Raw genomic sequence first — 20,819 nt, 5'->3', positions numbered from 1 at the left:
TTTTGATTGAGAAGTTGAATCAGGGAAAGTAAGATATAATTGGAAATCTTTGGATGTCTACTTTTCAATGCCATTAGAATTAGGTTAATATATGTTGTGGATAAAAAGATATGGACGTTTGAGTGTAAGGGTGTTGGTTCGTTTTAGGGCCCGATTTAGTATATATTTTAATGACAACTTCTTCGTTTTAACTCGGAATTGGGCTTATAATATACCGTTGGAAAGCTCTATGAAAGGCTATTTATTTGTACAGGTCATAAACATAAATTAGATGGTTAATTGTTCTGGTTGGCTCGGTTTTTAACAATGTAAGATCCATTGGATTAAATCATTGCATTGGACGCATTAGGGTCCATTATTAATCAAGATTAAACATGAATGAACACGTTTTAGGCCTAATTAGTAATTGGACTAGGGATTTAAGATAATTTGGTCTCAAATTTGGGTTTTAACTTACTTCATAATGCTTTTCGGAGTCCATAAACACTTCAACTTTTATCTAGCATGAAGAACTAGTTTTTGTAACATCATCAAACGTTTTGTCGGGACAGAACGCTAAAACTAGGTGTCTACAGACAATTGAGAGATTATTGTAAATTTTGATGAGGGTTGATAATTTTTTAAATCTGCTCTATATTCTAATCAGTTTTAGTTTCCAAGTCATCCATGCCTTACTAATTGCACAGAATTTTGAGCCATATAAGGCTAATTACATTTCATTTCTAGGATAAGTTCTTGAAGGATGTAATTGGATTTCTCATGCGACGTGGACACAGTCAACTTATCTCTCTACGTTGAGTTCTTATATGCCATCATCAACTCTAAGCGGATGGATGCCTAGATCTATACAACTTGTACACAAAGGCAATTTTTGTATATTTTGTATCATTATACGTCTTTGATGTAACGTACATCTTACTGTAGAAAAGCTGAACTATTCTCTCCTCTATGTAGTTTCGAGAGGAGTTTTTCATCTTGGTAATTGCATCAACTGATCAAAAGTGCAAGTTTTTTCAAAGATGTGGAATTACACTACAACCAATAAAAGGACTGTATGTTTTATGATAATACTTGGGCCCTGCGTGCTCTGTTGAGCTTCTAAGCAGAGAGAAGCAGAGATCAGTAGAGCAGAGCAGATTTCAGCATAGCAAATTTCAAAAAAAGCAGATTTCAACATTATTATTATTATTAAATATTTATTATTTATAATAATAATAATAATAATAATAATAATAATAATAATATTATTATTATTATTATTATTATTATTATTATTATTATTATTATTATTAACAAAAACCTACAAAGTCAATCAATTTACAAGAAATTCGTGGGGAGTCGAGATACAATCTGGGCCCCACCCCTCTAGCTATAGCAAACCCGTTCATGCTAAAGATGTGAGCAGCCGCACGAGCACCTATATCCCGAGTCTTTGCGAATGCCTGAACCCGCTTCAGCAACTAACGCAACAATATCCTTCTCTAATTATTATTATTAAATATTAATTGTCATTATAATTATAATAAAATATTAATTATTATTTTTATTATTATTAATTTAATATTAATTATAAATTTGATATTATTAAATATTAATTATTATTATCATTAATTTAATATTAATTATTATTATTAAATATTAATCATTATTTTTGTAATTATAAATTTAATACTAATTATTATTTTTAATTTAATATTAATTATTATTATTAATTATTATTATTAATTTAATTAATTATTATTATTAAATATTATATTAATTATTTTTATTAATGTTAAATATTAATTATTATTATTATTATTGTATTAAATATTAATTACTATTATTAAATATTATTATTATTATTATTAAATATCAATTATTATTATTAATTAATATTTTTAAGCAGAGTAGAGCAAATTTTAGCAGAGCAAAATAGGGTTCAATAGAGTAGATTTCAGTAGAGTAAAGCAGAGTTCAACAGAGTAGATTTCAGCTGAGTAAAGTAGGGTTCAACAGAGCAGAACAATTCAAAAATTTAAAAGAATAAGGCCTTACTTGTCGTGCTTTTTTCTGGTTTATGGATTACATTCTCTTATATCATATGAACAATCTTTCTCCTATGTAAAGTTATACCGTATTTTATATGAAATTATGAACCAAAAAATTATTGTGAGAGTTTTATGTTCTTTACACTTTTACCTCCCTACCTCTCTTTAGTGGCAAAATAATCTTGTCCGACCCCCATGTTAGCCCTGAAGACATTGAAAACCCTCTTTTCAATATTCCAAATAAGCTTTAGTGCTACAAATGCATATAAATGCAAAAAATCTCCAAACATGACTGGAAATGTTTAAATTACGGAGTAGCTTTTTTGAAGAAAGTGTTGTAAAAAATTATAGGATTTTTTGTGAAAAACTACCTTTTAAACTCCAAATTTTGCGAAAAACTACCCTAAAAACAAAATGTTGTAATTAACTACCTTATAAAATATAAAACGTTGTAATTGACTACTTTCTAACGGAATGACATATTTGACTTTTATTTTCCGACGTTGACCATATCACGTGAGGGTCAAGTGCCCCTTTAATGACTTAATTCCCATCTTTTTCCCAAATTTTCCCGCTTTACACCAATTCAGCCCATATAATTATCAAAGGGGTTGCAAATAAACAATATGAAATATGAATAATCGTATTGTTAAGGAAAAGAGTTGGTATAAAGCGGGAAAATTTGGGAGAAAGGGGGGAATTAAGTCATTAAAGGGTCATGTGACCCTCACATGACATGGTTAACACCGAAAAATAAAAATCAAATGTGTTATTCCGGTGGGAGGTAGTCAATTACAACATTTTATACTTTATAAGGTGGTTAATTACAACATTTTATACTTTATAAGGTAGTTAATTACAACATTTTGTTTTTAGGGTAGTTTTTCGCAAAATTCAAAGTTTAAAAGGTAGTTTTTCACAAAATATCCAAAATTATACTCAATTTGTTTCACCTTGTTATAGTCCCATTTAAAATCAATCACTTAAAATAAGAAATAAAAGGTGGATTCCTAATAATTAATTTGGAATTTGATTGCAGCTTTGTAACTAATATAATGTTTTGTCTTTTCCTGTTTTATGTTTTATTTATGGGAATTAACTATAATTAAATCACCTATAATAAATCTTGAGTGGAAGAATTTGTCATGTCAACAATCCACTAGCACATATATTAACCATTATTATTTGACTCTTTAAACAACCAATTAGATTAATTATTCACAGATTATGAAAATTATTCATCCTATAATAATGTTTGGAATATATTCTATATGGTTTTATCATTTTGAAACGACCAATATAGTATATGGGACTAATAAAGTTAAACTGAGGGAGTATCAATTATAATAGTGTTGTGTTTCTTATTTCAAGCTAGTTTTTGTGAGATCACCACAATCTTCTATTGATGGACACTTTTTGTGTAATACTCCTCATGATGATTGCTTTAAAAGGATTTGTTATACTACTCATATCAACAAGGTGCATCTTCCTTTTAGGGAGCTTATTTGCTAAGATACTCTACAGTTAAGCGTGCTTGGCTGAGAGTAGTCTTGGGATGGGTGACCTCCCGGGAAGTTTTCCTGGGGCGCGCATGAGTGAGGACAGTTGTTGGCCCATGATGCGCATTTCGTGGCAATAGGCCCCTCCTTAATTTATTTGGGGTCGAGTGTTACAAATGGTATCAGAGCAACTCTGCGACTGCGTGCTGACCGTGGATAATTAATCCTATGTCAGTCGTCTAGTGGGGGAGAATTCTGGGGCCTTATGGCCATAGCCAGACTGGATGTAACACTTTGGCTACCCAGTTGCCATTAGGCGTAATACTAGAGTCCCTAGCTTTCCAGGCGCAACGAGGGCGTTGTCGTTCTCAAGTGGGGGTGTATGTAATATCTCTCGAGGGCGTTGCCGTTCTCAAGTGGGGGTGTATGTAATACTCCTCATGATTGCTTTAAAATGATTTGATATACTACTCATATCAACAAGGTGCATCTTCCTTTTAGGGAGCTTATTTGCTAAGATACTCCACAGTTAAGCGTGTTTGGCTGAGAGTAGTCGCTAAGATACTTCACAATTAAGCGTGCTTGGCTGAGAGCAGTCTTGGGATGGGTGACCTTCTGGGAAGTTTTCCTGGGGTTGGCCCTTGATGCGCATTTCGTGGCAATAGGCCCCTCCCTAATTTGTTTGGGGTCGGGGTGTTACATTTTGTCTTGTCACGCCTTTAGTATATTCTACCTTCAGTTATTTTTAGATACAACACCTTGACATTCACACTTAGGGTTCGTTTGACCTTACAGTAGCTTTATTTTTTTGGTTTTTGTTTTCCAAAATCATACTTCCTCTATTTTTTTTTATACTTGCAACACACCTTTTATCACGCTTTTTCGAGAAGGTGATTAACTAGGTAAACGAATGAACTAAGTTATGAAATTTAAACCACATAAACTTATCCCTTTCTTCTTATGGGTGGTAAAATTTTGTAAATTAATTTATCCGTTTACCTAGTCTAATATCTTCCTTAAAATGCATGCCTAAGGGGTGTGTTGCAACTTAAAAAACGGAGGAAGTATTATATATATCATATAATGAATAAAAAATTTGTTAAACTTATTAAAGTCTGACAACAAAAAAGTAAAAAACCTTTTTTTTGTTTCTTGGTTTTGGTTTTTTTTGTTTTAAAAAAACTGAAAACATAATTAAAATGATGTCAAACAAGCTCTTAATTATTAAAATCATGATAATTTTAAAAGCTGACAATTGAAAAGTAAAAACACCTCTATATCGCAATCTGTTATTGATATTTTATTTGTTTTTTTAACAAAAAAAAATTTTAAAAACAAAAAATGAAACCAAACAAGTCTTTAAATGCTCCATTACTTTCCATTTTTTTTTACTAATCTAAATCTAACCATTCAATTCAACTCCAACCTTGACAATTTATTTATTTTCAGTAAATCCGAACATGTGGTAAGTTAATTCCAGTCAAATTGCACTTGTTTTTATCAACCACAATACCAGTTGCACGTGGCCATACAATACACCCATTTTCAACCTCCTATTCAGCTCACCAATTTCAGCAAAAAAAATTCCCAAAATTTGCACTACTTTCTCTCTCACAAAAATATCCTGTCCATCTTCTTCACCTCCCTTTCTTTCAATCTTTCACTGTAAATTCAACCCCCAACTTTCTAGGGTTTATCAAAAAACCCTCTTCAATTCCACTAAAAATGTCAACTTTTCTCTCTCCTCTCGGACTCAAACCCATTTTCCACCCATATCCATCTCGAATTCGGACCCTCCAAACCCCCTTCTTTCACCGAACCCATTTTCCGCACCAAAATCATCGAACCCCACTTGTTGTTGTTGCTAAATTCGGGTTCTTGAACTCGGGTCAATTACCCGACCCGGAAATTTTCGAGGGCACTGTCAAAGAACTGCTAGGTAGAGCTGAAGGAATTCTTTACACCATTGCTGATGCTGCTGTTGCTAATTCTGATGTTGTTGATGCTTCCAATACTACTACCAAACAAAATGGAGATTGGCTTTCTGGGATTACTTCTACCATGGAAACTGTTCTTAAGGTACAAAAAAGGGTTATTTTTAATTGCAAGTTTTTTATTTATTTGAATGGCGGCGAATGCCTTACAACGGGTGTATTGTATACAACATGCTTAATCACCCGAAGTTTTGGAAAAGTGAACATATATACTCGTTGTATACAAGACCTACTATTTGCGACTTGAGTTTATTTGTGTTAGTTTGAATTGGAATTAAAGTTGAATTGAATGAATAGGTGTTGAAGGATGGATTGACAACATTACATGTACCGTATTCTTATGGGTTTGCAATTATATTGCTAACTGTGCTGGTTAAGGCTGCCACATTTCCTTTGTCCAAGAAACAGGTACATTTTTTTTTATTATTTTATTTGTGTTAATATATTGGTTATTTTTGGAAGAGGAAATGTCTTGTTAAATGAATATTGAAATTAGGAGATAATTTTTTTTTGAGTGTTTCATGTAAAATGTTGTTCATTTTGTGAATGATAGGATAGTAGTTTGTAAAGGCATTTATGTTACAAAAAATTAAACAATAGAGTTAGGAACAAATGAACAAGAAAAGAATCAAGTTTACTAAAGCTAGTTGGTTAGTAGGAGTGGGCTTATTAGATTTAATTGGAGTTAAAGGTTTGTAATTTGATTTTTTAGAAAAGTGTGGTGAGGATTGAAGAGAAGAGGAAGGGGAAGTCTTCAACGCGATGTGTGCGTGGAATGTTGCCTAAGATGCAACCTTCTAAACCAACTTAGCTGCCTAGTTTTGCTGCAGGACTTAATTTTATTAGCCGGCACTGCAGCAATGGTTTAATTGTCCCCAAGTTACAAAACTACTTGAATTGAAGTTATGGACCTTTCTTTTGAAAAATTAATTATTTTGTGTAATAAGCATACACACCTACTTTGAATAGAGAGTTACCTTTATTAAGTGGCTCTCATAAAAAAAGCCAAAGAAACAATGTCAACCAATCATTCTGACTACAAGCTTTTTTCTGTCTGTGAGGATTCCACTAGAGTGCTGCGAGCACTAGGCCAGGAGTCAGTCTAGCTCGCATTTGTGTCTCCATGTAGACTAGGATTCACTGTCTTGGATGAGCAAGAAAATATTTTCATTCATATTCATTTGAAAAGGATAAGTGGTATTATTGCCTTCATGCCCTGGATGTTGAATCAAATTCTGAAAAGCATGCCTGTTCACTCTTGTTGGAGCCTTCTTCTCCATAGTGATACCAGGTAAGATCGGTTCAGGGTAATAGGATCCTTTTCTATCAAATAGGAAGGGCTGGTGTACAAAGTGTACTTTATTTGCTAATATCTTGGAGGATTATGACCATGTCTTTCCAATTGGTTGTTTTAACCCTTGTAAGACTTACCTGTTTCTCAATCGAGGCTAAAACATGCTCAATAAATTGAAGTGAGACATTTGGTGTGGACCTGAAAATTTTGCTCTTTGTAGAAGTATTAGGTCTTTGATGCTGTAATCATCTGTAGCTACTATGACGAAGATTGTGATCGTTTGGAAAAAAAATTATTGGGATTGTGTTGTTATGCTGTATAACAATGCCTTCTGGCTATCAAGACCTCTGTCTGGTTTGTGATTGTTGGGAGCAGAGCTTGAAGACTAATACCATATTGCCATTTTTTCTTAATCTCCTGTATGGGTTTTCATTTGCTTGCTACTAATGTCCATCTGATTGTACAATTTATAATTACCTGAAGAATCAATTGAATCATTTATCAAATGCTAGAAGTTTCTATATATATATGTGTCATCATATTTCCGCAGCACTTTTTTTTGCTGAAAGTTGATGTAACAGCATTGCATACAGTTGTCTCATCACTTTGTTTATCTGGATCTAGATGGAAGATTAGGGATTTGACTGAAATAGCATGCTTTTATTGCAGGTGGAATCTGCTATGGCTATGCGATCCTTGCAGCCTCAAATTAAGGCTATCCAGCAGCGATATGCTGGAGATCAGGTAATCTTGTGTCCTCTCTTCAGTAACTCATTTCTTCCCTTAAAGGTTAGTTTTGTCATGGTTGTAATGGTTTTGTATGTTTCTTATGCTCTCTCTTCTTGTGGTCATATGGTTTGGGGTCTTGGGGATGATGGTAGTCTTCAGGGACATATTAAGTGGTTATTGTTCATTCGTCAGTGACTCAGTGGCTATCTAGTGATTCTAGTCTTTGCAGTTCAACGTCACTTAATAAGCCAGTTATTTTTTTTATTTTTTAATTTTTTATTCCATTGTCACTCCCTTTCTATTATCAATATGTTGATTGCCAAAATCAAATATGACCTGATTATAGATGTAGACAGTATTAAATAGCTGGAGTAATATCTCTACTTGCCTCCCCATTTTGGGGAGATATTGGTTAGTTGAACTTGCTGCCTCATTCCAAAATGCCCCTTTGGAATTGGAAGCTGGTGCTAAGAAAGATAGCCATTCAAGATTTGAAGCTTATTCTGTTATATACATGTAGGAAAGGATTCAACTTGAGACGGCTCGTCTGTATAAGCTCGCTGGCATTAATCCACTAGCAGGTATTTGGTGTCTTCATATTCTTGGGCAATTTTATCTTTTTACTTTTACTCACTATATTGCTTCCACTGGCATAATGAATCTGTTATATATATTCTTTTGTGACTTGTTCAATGCTTTCCTTCTATTATAGGATGTCTGCCAACGCTGGCAACAATACCAGTTTGGATAGGTCTTTATAGAGCCCTTTCAAATGTTGCTAACGAGGTATTACTGCACAAATCGTACTCAATAACTCTCAGATTTATTTTTCTTTCTATGTTGTTACATTACTGCGTGAATGTTGCATTGGATCATTCATATCTTCTTGTTCTCATGTATTTTTGTAGGGACTTCTGACTGAGGGTTTCTTTTGGATACCCTCACTTGCTGGTCCTACTACTATTGCTGATCGGCAAAGTGGAACTGGCATATCTTGGCTTTTCCCTTTCGTTGTAAGTTATTAATGACTTCTTGTGCTCAATCTGTGCCCTTATGTTGATTCCAAAATGTTGGTTTTACTAGAAACTATGGTTAAACTGCATTAATTTGTTCAGAGCATAGCATGCAACCATACTATCATTGAATCGATGAAATTTGGTGAAAATTCTTGGATTACTTTCACTATCTAAATTTTCCTCTTGACACTAGTCTTTGACTTTTACAGGATGGTCATCCACCGCTTGGATGGCCAGATACTGCTGCATATCTTGTTCTACCAGTGTTGTTGGTTGTTTCACAGTACATATCAGTCCAGATTATGCAGGCATCTCAGGTTGGTCAACTCCTTTTGATTTCTATTAAGTTCTTGTCATTTTGCATTCTCCCTTACCAAGTAGTATTTGGTGCAGTGGGTGAGGGTTTCACCTTTCACCTTATGACCTTGAGGTCTTGGTCCAATAGATTCTTACTGATTAAAAAAGAATCTCGAGTGGATTATATGCGATTCTTGTAAGGCTGTAATTCTTTGGGGGGGGGGGGGGGGGTTGCTTTTCTTGTATTAGCATGCTTAAGGCTTACATGAACCAAAAATGATTATTCTGTAGTCATCCACTAAAATCTTCCTCCATTCCTTACAATCAAATACCTCATTCTCATACAAATCCATACGCTTCATATCTTTCCTAACTCCTTACCAAGTCATTTTCGATCTCCCTTTACCATATTTACTCTTCCACTCTTCGTAATGGTGTGCCCTAGATCTTCGTCTCACATGTCCGAACCAACGTAGGCGATTTTCCCTTAGTTTGCCTACAATGCTTGACACCCAGTTTCTTGCGAATAACTTCATTTCTGATTTTATCTCTTAGATTGTTCCCGCACATTTATGTTAACATGTGCATTTCCGTAACCTCCATCTTTTTAATGTGTCCCTTTTTAAATGCCCAACATTCTGTACCATAGAGAACACTGGTCTTGTGGAAATCCTATATAATTTCCTTTTCAATTGTGAAGGAATGCTTCGGTCACATAACACTCTCGTGGCCACTCTCGATCTAAGCCACCCCGACTTAATGTTGTGGGTCACGTCTTGATCAATGTCACCAATTTTCTGAATGTTCAACCCAAGATATCTAAAACACTCACTCATGGTCAAATCCTTCCGTCCAAACTCGCTACATTACATCATTGCTTGTCTTCCTTTATGTACTAAAGCGGCATACCAAATATTCAATCGTAATATGACTTAGCTTAAACCCTCTAGATTCCAACCTTTGCCTCCATTGCTCCAATTTGGCATTAACCCCATCTTTAGTTTCATCCACCAAAACAATATCATCCACAAACAACACACCATAAAATTGTTACAAAAAAGAAAAGGACTTAACGCAGACCCTTGATGCAATCCAATTGTAATAGGCTAGGTTGCACTGATACGGATACGGGGACAAAAACGGGTACGGATACGGGGACGGGATACGGCAAATTTTTTTTTTCAAAATACGGGTACGGCTCGGATACGGAAAAAAAAAATCAGCAAAATATAAATCCAATAAAAAAAAAAAAAAATATTACCATACCCACTACCAACATTTTGAGACTCCATTCAACTGCACAATGTAAAAAAAAAAAAAAATTACCTACTGACATTCTCATTTAATGTCACTACAATTCACTATATTATCAACAACAAATAAAACAATTAAAAAAGAAAACAAAAGACTTACAGAAAGAAAGAAAGAAGAGAGTCAGAAAGAAAGAAAGAACTCAGAAAAGCAGGATGCCTCGCAGGTGGGTCTCCAGCGAAGAAGAAGGTGGGTCTCCGGCGCCGCCTTGAACCAGGCGTCGGTTGTTGCAGCCTCCATGTGAGTCTCCGGGTCGCCGCCGTCAATCAAATCGCACAGGGAAGGAGAAGATGAAGGAGTTCGAAGTTTTAGGGTTTGTGAGAATTGGGGGAAATCGAGTATGAGATAAGTTTTGTTCTGATTTGGGGTTTTTTTTAAAAAAAAATTGGGCTGGGCTTCTTGGGCACGGCGGAATTTTGGATTTCCTGTACCCGAAACGTATCCGATCAAGACCCTAGCCGTCCCCAAAATGACGTGCCGTACCACTTTTGATGGGGACGGATTGGGGACGTATCCTAGCCGTCCCCGTCGCGTACCCGTCTCCGAGACGTTTCGGGTACGGGAGACGGCAGCCCAGAGCCGTACCCGTGCATCACTGGTAATAGGGATATCTTTTGTCAACCCTCCACACGTCCTTACATTTTACACATCCCAATACATATCCTTAACCAGGTCCACGTACCGCCGTGGAATACCTTTCTTCAACATTGTCAAAACCATATGGAGATCCTTCTTCTGTACCCTATAAAAGTCCATCATTTGTCTTATCAAATGGATTGCTTATATAGTGGATTTCTCGGACACAAAACCAAATTGGTCATTTAAAATGCATATGCACGGCCTATGTTCAATTACCTTTTCCTACAACTTCATAGTGTGACTCGTAAGCTTGATCCCTCGATATTTAGAATAGCATTGAACATCTCCTTTGTTTTTATAGATCGAGACCAAGGTGCTCTTCCTCCAATCTCGCGGGATTCTTGTATAAGGGCCCCAAAATTAGATATATCCTTATTTTAAGCTGGGTAATTTTATGTATGAATGCTTGTGATTTAGTGATATGATGCAAAGGTTTTATAGAGGAAGTGCGAAGTTCGATACTTGTTCAATGCAATTTTCTTTTTGTTGGTTAGCTTTTCAAGACTCCAACTTTCTTCTTTATTTTCTTTCTCCTCTTCTCAGTATATGGCTTTAAAACTTTTTTCTTTATTTTCTTTGTATACATTAATAATCCTAAATTCCTAATTTCTTTTTTTTTGTAAAAAAGTAATCTTAAATTCTGCAAACTGTTGTTGTCGTATCTGGTATGGTTGCGTCTTTATGAATAGTGATCATACTGCGGTGGAGAACTCGACTTTCTGATGGAGAGCAGAGGCAATTTCCCCTATATATTGTAACCTTATTTTCCAAAGTAAAGGTAGGGTTTTCAAAATTATCAATTACTTGGAATTCAGTGTTAAAAACCTAGTCATGATGTCCCAATTTAAGTGATTTTTGCAATTTTTCTCAAAAAAAAAAAAAAAAAAAAAGGAAAAATTGAAAAGAATAATCCCACCTTTGCTTCACCTGCTCAAAACAATCCAACCTTTACATATTCTGGGAACAAGCCAACCTTTGCCTCCTATTTTCTCAAAACAACCCTTTTTACCTATTACCTATTCAACAGGTTAATTTTTTAATTTTAATTTTATTTTTTCCTTCAATCTCTCCCACCCTGCCACCACAACACAACCAGCTTCATTGGCAGCCCCACCCCTAGTCGCCTTCCCTGACACTCCCACCATGGAATCCACCCCACAAATTCCATTCCCGCCGGAATAACCTCACCCAACCACCCCAAAACCCCCTCCAATCCAAAACACCACCCAGCCACCCCGAAAACCCATCTCCACTCTCGGTGACCCTACCAGCTACCACGAACTATGTTACTTGGACTCGGGTACCCATGTCCGACACGGGTATGTGTCTAAGCGTCCGACTCGGCTTTTTTGTGAAAAATTTGGATGATTTTGAACTAAAAGTGAAGTGTCCGGTGTCATATCCATGTCCGAGTGTCGAGGGTCCGACACGGGTACGTGAGGTGAAATGAAGAGTCCGAGTAACATAGACCACGAAAACCCCATCTCCACTCCCGATTACCCCATCAACATTCACAATTTTCTATCCTGCCATCCCAAAAACCCCAACCACCCCAAAAACGCCCCAACAACCTCGAAAAAGTAGCCCTCCCCATAAACCCCACCCACCACCTCGAATCCCCCATCCTGCCATCCCAAAACGACTCTTTCCTCTGCTACTACTCCCTGTAGATTCGCCGCAAAAACATGAAATTTGTACTTAATGATTTCATCTTCTTGAAACAAAACCCGATTATAAAACAAAGAAACCATAAAAACAAAAACCAATCAATCAATTGATTCAATTACCTTCGATGTCAAAGAAATTGCTGCCGCCATAACCAGCTGAGTTGGGATGGGGTTGCCGGGGAAGGGCGGGTGGGGCAAGGCTAGCGGATGACGGCGTTCAGGCGGGGGTAGGGCTAAGGCAGTAAGGTTGTTGGTGTTTTTCTTTTTTTTTTTTTAATTAATTTTGTTTTGTTTTTCTTTTTTTAATTATTAAAATATGACCAATTAGAAGGTGACACGTGGCAAGTCGCCTTCTAAAACCAGTTGCCAAATTATAAAACCGGTCAAGGGCTTGTTTTGAGAAAATAGGGGGCAAAGGTTAGCTTGTTCCCGGAATACTCAAAGGTTGGCTCCTTTTGAGCAGATCAAGCAAAGATGGGATTATTCTTTTCAATTTTTCCAAAAAAAAAAAGAAAGTGATTTTGCAATTGTATGTGTAGGAGTCCGATTGCATATGTTAAAAACTTTCTTGGAGTGTCTTAAAAGGAACATTTTCGCACCTTAACTTTTTAAGAATATGTTTGCTGCAAATATTGAATGTAGATTTGTTGTCTACCAAAACACCTTAGACCTGATAATAATCCGACACCAAAGTAATGGACAAAGGTCAATCACTGATAATAATCCGACACCAAAGTAATGGACAAAGGTCTATCACTGATAATAATCCGACACCAAAGTAATGGACAAAGGTCTACTTTAGTCATTGTGTTAATTTGTATTTATGAATCTTAGAGTAGGCAGAGTCTACAATTTTGGAATTGGAATCTTCCCATCATCATTATAACATGCCTGAGATCACTGCAGACATTTGTATTATGTCCATAGTCATGACAATAATTGTAATATTTCCCCGTATCACCCCAGATGGTACCGTGTAGTTATTATGCTTTGTTTTGAGGAAGCCTTGTAATTTTAATCGATGATAAAATAGCACTCAGTGAGTCACACTTCCTAGAGTAAACTTAGCAAATTGAACCCCAATGACCTCCTCCGCTACACATTTGTTCTCTTGTATCCATGCCTCTAACGGTCTCCTCCGCAACCCATTTGTTCTTGTGTATCTATGTCTTTGTCTCTGAACGAAAAGTGGATTACAAATTGATCGACAAGATTAATGTTTAGAACAAACCTTCTAGTTGTCGAAGGATATAAGTCTTCTCTGAAAATAACATTAATTAATGTATTATCTTGTTAATAGTGATTAAACAATTCTTTAAGTTGGGAAGATTTTGGCATAGCTTCCAATTGTTCTAGCACCTAGCGGATGTTTAGCACCTTGTGTGCATACAACTTAAAGAAAGATTTGAGCAATTAGTTATGCACCTCTTGTCAGAACTGTTTAGCTCTCTAAATTTAATTTAGGGCATTTTCAGAGTTTTTTTTGTTCTTGATTTTATCAATTTCTTATATGGCGGCATAACATTTCTTTTGACATCCAGCCAAACGATCCAAATATGAAGACTTCACAAGCACTGACTAAAGTTCTTCCTTTGATGATTGGCTACTTTGCGCTTTCAGTGCCTTCTGGCCTAAGCCTTTATTGGTTAGTTTTTCTTTTCTATTGTGCTTAAATTTGAAGCCTTCATTATGTTTCTTTAGTCCTGCAACTATGGTTTGATACTTTGATTTCTTTTTCAGGTTTACAAATAATATCTTAAGCACACTTCAGCAAGTTTTTCTTCAGAAGATGGGGGGTGCAAAGAATCCAATAGGGAAGCTTAGTGATGAAATTTTTAAAGAAGAGCAAACATTGTCCTCTAAAACCATTAGTGATGATATACTAAAAGAGCAAACACCGCCTCCAAAAACTGTCCTTGAAACTAAAACCCAGACAGAAGAAAAATCACCTTCCACAGGGTTACGGCCAGGAGAAAGGTGATCATGGGTTTCAATACTTATCCTTGACATTGGAGTTCTTTTTTGTTTTTTTTTTTGTTTTTGTTTTTGTGATCTTAACTCTAATATTTATAGGTTCAAGCAATTAAAGGAAGAAGAAGCTAGAAGAAAACGCCAAAGGGAAGAGGAGAAGAAAAATGAAGCACCTACAGTAGATGCTGCATCCAAGATGAATGGACTTGAGAAGCAAGATGACTCAGTTGGAGCTGCAAGTGAAAATGGAGCTCAGTTGGCTGGAAGCAAAACAAATCAGCTTGCAACAACTAGTGTTGACGCCTCTAATGGTACTACCTCTATTAATGGGAGTGTTGATGCTTCTTCTAAGGAACATCATGATGCACCTGAACTCACGAGTGAAAACAATCGGACAATTAATGATTCTACTGGACAAGATTCAGAAGATGTAAACCAGGTACCCTTTTTTTTCCTGCATATTAATTTGGGAGTTTACTGACACATCTTAGGAAAGGTATATCGGCCATTTGGAACCTAGGTTGCTCTCAAACGGAATGTGAAATAAAAAAACTCTCTTTTCTACACACGATCAGGAATGAGCTAAATCATCAAATTAGTTATTTTTCTTATGACTCCAAAATTGTTTGTTAGCCAAAAATAATGTTAACTAGGAGTGTATTAGAGTCTTGTCTTCTTTATTTAGAAAGATTCTTAGAAACGTATTGTCATCTGCTCCTCAAGGAAGAAAAATAAGTTGGTCATTCAAAGAAAAGGTGAAGTTTCGAAAATGGGAAACAACCTTTGTGAGATTTCCATGAGCAATGTTTGGATTTTGGAATAACTTAGGTCTCATTTCATATAGTTTAAGGTGACACTTTGTGCAATTTAGCATTAAACTCTTGACACTACTTGGAGAAAGACCGGAAAGTATGAAAGATGGTTTTAAAAAGGTTGTTCTATGGCCAATTGACCAAATTGGTAAATAAAAAAGACCCTTAGCGACAATTTGGTAAAAAAAATAATTCCGGCGACAATTTGGTAAAAAAAATTAACCCTAAGCGACAATGTGGTAAATAAAATTATCTCAAGCGACATTTTACCCAAAAAATACAAAAATTTCCAACAAATTACTCGTGAATGCCTAATTTAGTTCATTTTTCGTGGTTATTTATCAATCCTTTTTTTATAGAAATAACAATTTCAAGAAATTACATGTTTAGTATCAATTTTCACTTAAGTTTCATACCTACTATTAACGAAATGTTTTTAAAAAGGGGTAGGAAATAAATTTGGTATCAAGATTTAGCAAAATAAAAAGGAAATGGCATAGGTATTCAAAATTTATAAAAGGAAAAATAAATTTAAAATCACAAAAACAAATTAAATTATGATTTTTAAAGAGTTTGTCGGAAAAAAATAGATTTTTTGGTCTTAATGTCGCCGGAGTTTATTGTTTTTACCAAATTGTCGCATATGGTTAGGTTTTTTTACCAAATTGTCGTCGGATCAAGTTTTTTTACCAAATTGTCGCTAGGGGTCTTTTTTATTTACCAATTTGGTCAATTGGCCTGGCCGTTGTTCTATAGTTCAAGAGAACTCAAACTGAAACTCATGCTATCATCAAATGACTAAACTCCAACTTCAGTTGAAGTAGAGCTTTAATACAGAGTACGACATTTGCTTGCTTCAAAATAGAATGAGAATGTTTTATTAAGATATGGGTTATTTCTTTCCAGGAAGCTGTCGAAGCACACAGTAGATTAGGCTCTGTGGACCAAAGATCTGGAGGGGAGACATCTTAATTTATTCAGATATCGAAAAAGAAGCTCTAGCTTGATTTCAACGAAGGTCCTATTTTGCTGAGGAGATATGTGATATCAACTAAAATATATCAGTGATGATATTGGGGTAACTAGAAGGCATTCTGTTTTGCATACATCGTCAAATTCGCCTTGAGAAATACTACGCACAAGTCAGTTTGCTCTACGAGCATTGCCAATTGAGACGTACATTGTAGTCCAGGCAAGGATAGAATACTCTTGAGTGTAGTAAAGAGGTAGGACTTTGTAGTCCTTACAATATATATATCCAACGCTTTCGCCTTTTGTTACTGAATTTCAGATAGTTCTTATGGAGGGATTGTATTGTACATCATAATCATATACGAAAAATGTAAATGAGTTGAGAAAATTTTATTTCATAAAGAATGCAAGAATTCAAAGCTGTCACATGCTTGACGTGTACGTATTACTTGTACTTTGTTTCCAGGAATTCTCTTTTACTTTGTTTTATTTTTTGACCATGTTAAGAACAGAGTTTCCAGGAAGACATTGACTTATTATTCCTTTTAAGGCTTTAAAATTATTAAATTATCAGTTAGACAATTACTATCATGACAACTTAACAAGCAACCCTCGAACATATTAATTACTTAATTTACTTCCTTTTTTAAAATTAAGCACTATAATTGGTTTGACCATACATAATTATACTATCTTTGTTAATGGTTATTTGCAATTTTGAATATCTTATCTCGTGCAAATGATACCCTAAAGTTGCAGATAACCATTAACGGAGGTAGTAAATAATATAGAAATAAGGTCTGTTTTAATTTACTGAGTTGAACTGAATTGTTTATGAGAGAAGGAAATTAGGAACGGAACGAACTGGATTGAAATTGAGCTGAAAAGAATATGTAAATATATTAGGAATAATATGAGTAATTTTTTTTTATTTACTATGTTCTACAAGTAATATGTTTAATAAAAGCAAGGAACCAAGGCCTTAAACAACAAGAAGTACAAATCAAACAAATGTTTAAGAAAACTAAATGGATTGAGGAATTATTATGTTGTGTATTGCTTTTGAAAATTAATTTTGATACACCAAAATTGATTTTGACACACCTTTGATATAAAAAACTATGTTTTTTTCACAATGAGTGTGCCAAAATCAATATTTGGACATTTGGTGTGTTAAAATCATTTTCCTTATTTTGGTGGATCCAATTGTTCCTCCTAATTTCCAAAGTTATGGTGTTTTGCATAAGAGAAGAGTTTGGATCCCTAGAAATTGACTATCCTCTCTCCTCCATCTTTGTATCTAATGCACTTGGAACCTCCTCACAAAGAAGGTTTCCAAATGTTACAAAATTATATTTTCTTTTATTCTTCATATTTCTTTCAAGAGCTTCACTATTGCCTAGGTCTAGAATGTGAATTACTTTAATGTCAACTTCTTATATTTAATCTTCGCCTTGAAGGCTATACAATTCTCAATCTTCTACTCAATAATTATATATCTAAATCATCTCATTGTAATATTACGGCTCTTCTATTTATTGCATCTTTTTAAAATCAATATAAATAAAAAATAAAAAAAAATTTAAAAAAAAAAAAAAAAAAAAAAAGAAAGAACGAAAGGATTGTTAGTTTGATGCGGACGCACTTTGTTGATTAGAAAACGAAGCATATGTAGATTTGACATATTGTTTTTTAGAAAAGAAATAGGAGTAGTAATTATAGGAATCTCTATGTTCGATCATGACGTAAATTGTTATTGAAGACGTATCTTATTACTAATTGGTTGGAAGATTGCATATCAAAGTAAGACATACATATTCATTATTCAATATTCACATCAACTAATTCTAACCCAGATGGCTCCTATTATGAGGGAGTGAGGGACAATGCCAGGCCTAATTTTTTTTTTTTTGTATAAGTCCAAGTAAGGATACGTTATCTTTAATTTAAGTCTTATCTCATCTTAATCAGCTGAGATGTACACGTAAGCTACTCATACTTTTTTTAATCATAAGAAAGATAATGAATCATCTCTAGTTATTCTTCAAGGAAGATAGAATCATCTATAGTGATTATTAGGTCATTAAATATATTGATCCTACATTTCATTTTAATATACTTGTATTTAAGAGACTTGCATTAAGTTATCACAATTTTTTATATGCGGCATGTTGTACCGTGTGATGACAGGGGTTATTTAGTTTTTCGGTCAGAGATTACTTGAGTTTCTTGGTTATGATGGGTTACTCGAGTTTCCGGGGTTACTTGAGTGTCTCGGTCAAGGGTTACTCGAGTTTCTTGGTCAAGGGTTACTCGAGTTTCTCGGTTAGGGGTTCCTCTAATTGCTGAGGTTACTCGAGTTTCTCAGTCAGGAGTTATTAATTTTTGTATGTGGCTTGACCGAGAAACTCGAGTAACGCCTGACCGAGAAGCACGAGTAACCCTTGACCGAGTAACCCCTAATCGAAAAACTTGAGTAACCCTTGACTAAGTAATCCTTAACCGAGTGAACCCCTCGAGTAACCCCTGTCCGAACCCCTCAAGTAACTCCTGACCGAGTAACTCAAGTAACCCCTGACCGAGTAACTCAAGCTGCCCCTGACTAAAACTCAGGTAACCCCTAACAAAAAAGTTCGAGTGTCTTTGTATGGAATTGGTGTGTTAACCTTAGGGTTCGTTCGTGCCGGCAAATACAATTGAGCACCTTGGTTGCGCCGGAAATTTGTTTTCAAGTCAATGATTTGCATCATGATGCACCGACATTGTTTCATTGTTTGTGAGATAATTTTTTTAATCTTACACATAAATATTTTATACTGTTTGTACTAGACTACTTGTTTATTTACAACAATTGTAACTAATTTGATCTATATTTGTATTTTATCACATACTTTTTATTATAAAACCTTTTATAGCAAAAATATGACCCGTAACATTGCTTGGGCCAAAAACTAATATAGATATGATAAACCTATAATATGGTCAAGAAATGAATGCAAAACATATAGTCACCTCTTAGGTTTTCTCACTCAATAATCCAAAACCTTTAGTATGGAGTATCAATTAAACTTCAATTTGGAGAAAAGTATAGTACTATATCATTATATACAGTTATATGCAACGAAAACATAAATTGTATTTGAAGTAGGTTACGGTTCACTTTTCCTAGTTGTACTAGACATGGTCCCTAGATGCGAAATCGTGCTATATCCATGTGAAAGTCAGTAACTGTCCTTGAAGCCAGAGTATATGCTTCAAAGTTGAAACGCATTTGGTTATTATCAATTCATGCTTTGATAATTGATATGCTTAGTGGTACTTTCCTTTCAAGCTAGGAAGCCCTGGATGTTAGCTAGCTTTTAAGACTATTGCTACCCAATTTCTACGACGAGGGCCTTATATTTGTTAGGCCATGTCCCACGGGTCATTATAGTACGATCATATATTAGTACGGGTATTAGCAGTCATATTATCCTAACCTTTTATTATTTTGATTACAATGTTTGGAATTTTACATTTTTTTAATGGGTTGGAATTTTACATTATCTATACATACTTTTCTAAATGTTTTTAGTGATTAATACGTTGGAAAAAAAATATAATCATGTGAGATCTTGTTACTTCATCTCGAAAGACATTTTATTAATATCAACTTTTATAATTCTTACAACTATAGAGCTTAAGATATTTAATTTATAAAATGTGCATTAGCATTTATAAAATGTGCATTAGCAAGCGTGAAATCCCTAATGTTAGGATTAAAAAGAACGGAGGATTATTAGTGGTGTTATGATTATCAAATTATGATAGTTGATTAATGTTATTATGAATATCAAATTGTCGTCACTCAAATTAGTTATATGCATTCCAATCTGTTGCTATAAGTAAGGCCTAATTCTGGACCGGGGAGTTACTTTTAAGCAACACTATAAAGTTAATGTCATAAGTTATTGTAACACTTTGGTGAAAGTTCTCGACAAAACTGAGTTACGGAGTACTACATAAATATAAGTATATAACCAATCCGCGTCCATATTATGATTTATGAACCATAAAAAAGAGTTATGGACGGATATATTGCTTATGATAGCGGGGGCTTGCTTGCTCTTATTGCATGTTGCCATGTTAAGTGTGGTTGGTTTAGTACTTAGCTTGCATCGTATGCCCATGTGCTTGAGAGATTTGAATCATGCGTTGCTTATGGTATCACTTACGGAGTACATGAGTGCTATGTGTTACATTACTTTTACAGTACAAATTAAAAGATCGATGTAACATAATTTTTTTTTTTTTGGTGTTCTACCCGATTCACCCTTTTGGGCTAATCCGAATTCGGGGATCAGTTTTGGGTGGTTAGGTTCCAGTCCCCTCCCAATTGTTGTTGCGGGGGATCGAACACAGGTCCTCCCTACCAAGTGTAGTCCCAATCACCACTACACCAACACCCAATTGGTATCGATGTAACATAATACTAGAACAATAAAAAAAAATAAAAAAAATAAAAAAATCGATACCCCACTTCTATAAAGCTTTTGCACCAACTTATATACTTATGTACAACTATACAAGTATGTAAATCCATGTTTTA

General features: G+C 34.8%; 1 protein-coding gene across 1 annotated transcript; it reads left to right on the top strand.

Moving 5' to 3' along the window:
* The first annotated feature begins 5,078 nt into the window (after positions 1-5,078).
* Positions 5,079-16,657, top strand: LOC145640764 (ALBINO3-like protein 1, chloroplastic). Its single transcript, XM_081692001.1, has 11 exons — positions 5,079-5,608; positions 5,821-5,931; positions 7,487-7,561; positions 8,067-8,127; positions 8,259-8,332; positions 8,455-8,559; positions 8,772-8,879; positions 14,018-14,121; positions 14,217-14,453; positions 14,550-14,886; positions 16,166-16,657. The coding sequence occupies exons 1-11, from the start codon at positions 5,255-5,257 to the stop codon at positions 16,229-16,231; spliced, it is 1,632 nt and encodes a 543-aa protein (XP_081548127.1). The 5' UTR covers positions 5,079-5,254; the 3' UTR covers positions 16,232-16,657.
* Positions 16,658-20,819: the final 4,162 nt, after the last annotated feature.

Source organism: Chenopodium album, chromosome 1, assembly GCF_948465745.1.
Source record: "Chenopodium album chromosome 1, dcCheAlbu1.1, whole genome shotgun sequence".
Lineage (NCBI taxonomy): Eukaryota > Viridiplantae > Streptophyta > Magnoliopsida > Caryophyllales > Amaranthaceae > Chenopodium > Chenopodium album.
The sequence above is the reverse complement of the archived record's forward strand: the minus strand, read 5'-3'. Positions and strand labels throughout refer to the sequence as shown.

Excerpts from the sequence above, each read along its gene's own strand:
- LOC145640764 (XM_081692001.1), top strand. The coding sequence starts at position 5,255 with ATGTCAACTTTTCTCTCTCCTCTCGGACTCAAACCCATTTTCCACCCA. Across the intron at positions 8,128-8,258 it reads TGGCATTAATCCACTAGCAG|GATGTCTGCCAACGCTGGCA; the intron begins GTATTTGGTGTC and ends CTTCTATTATAG. Across the intron at positions 14,454-14,549 it reads GGGTTACGGCCAGGAGAAAG|GTTCAAGCAATTAAAGGAAG; the intron begins GTGATCATGGGT and ends TAATATTTATAG.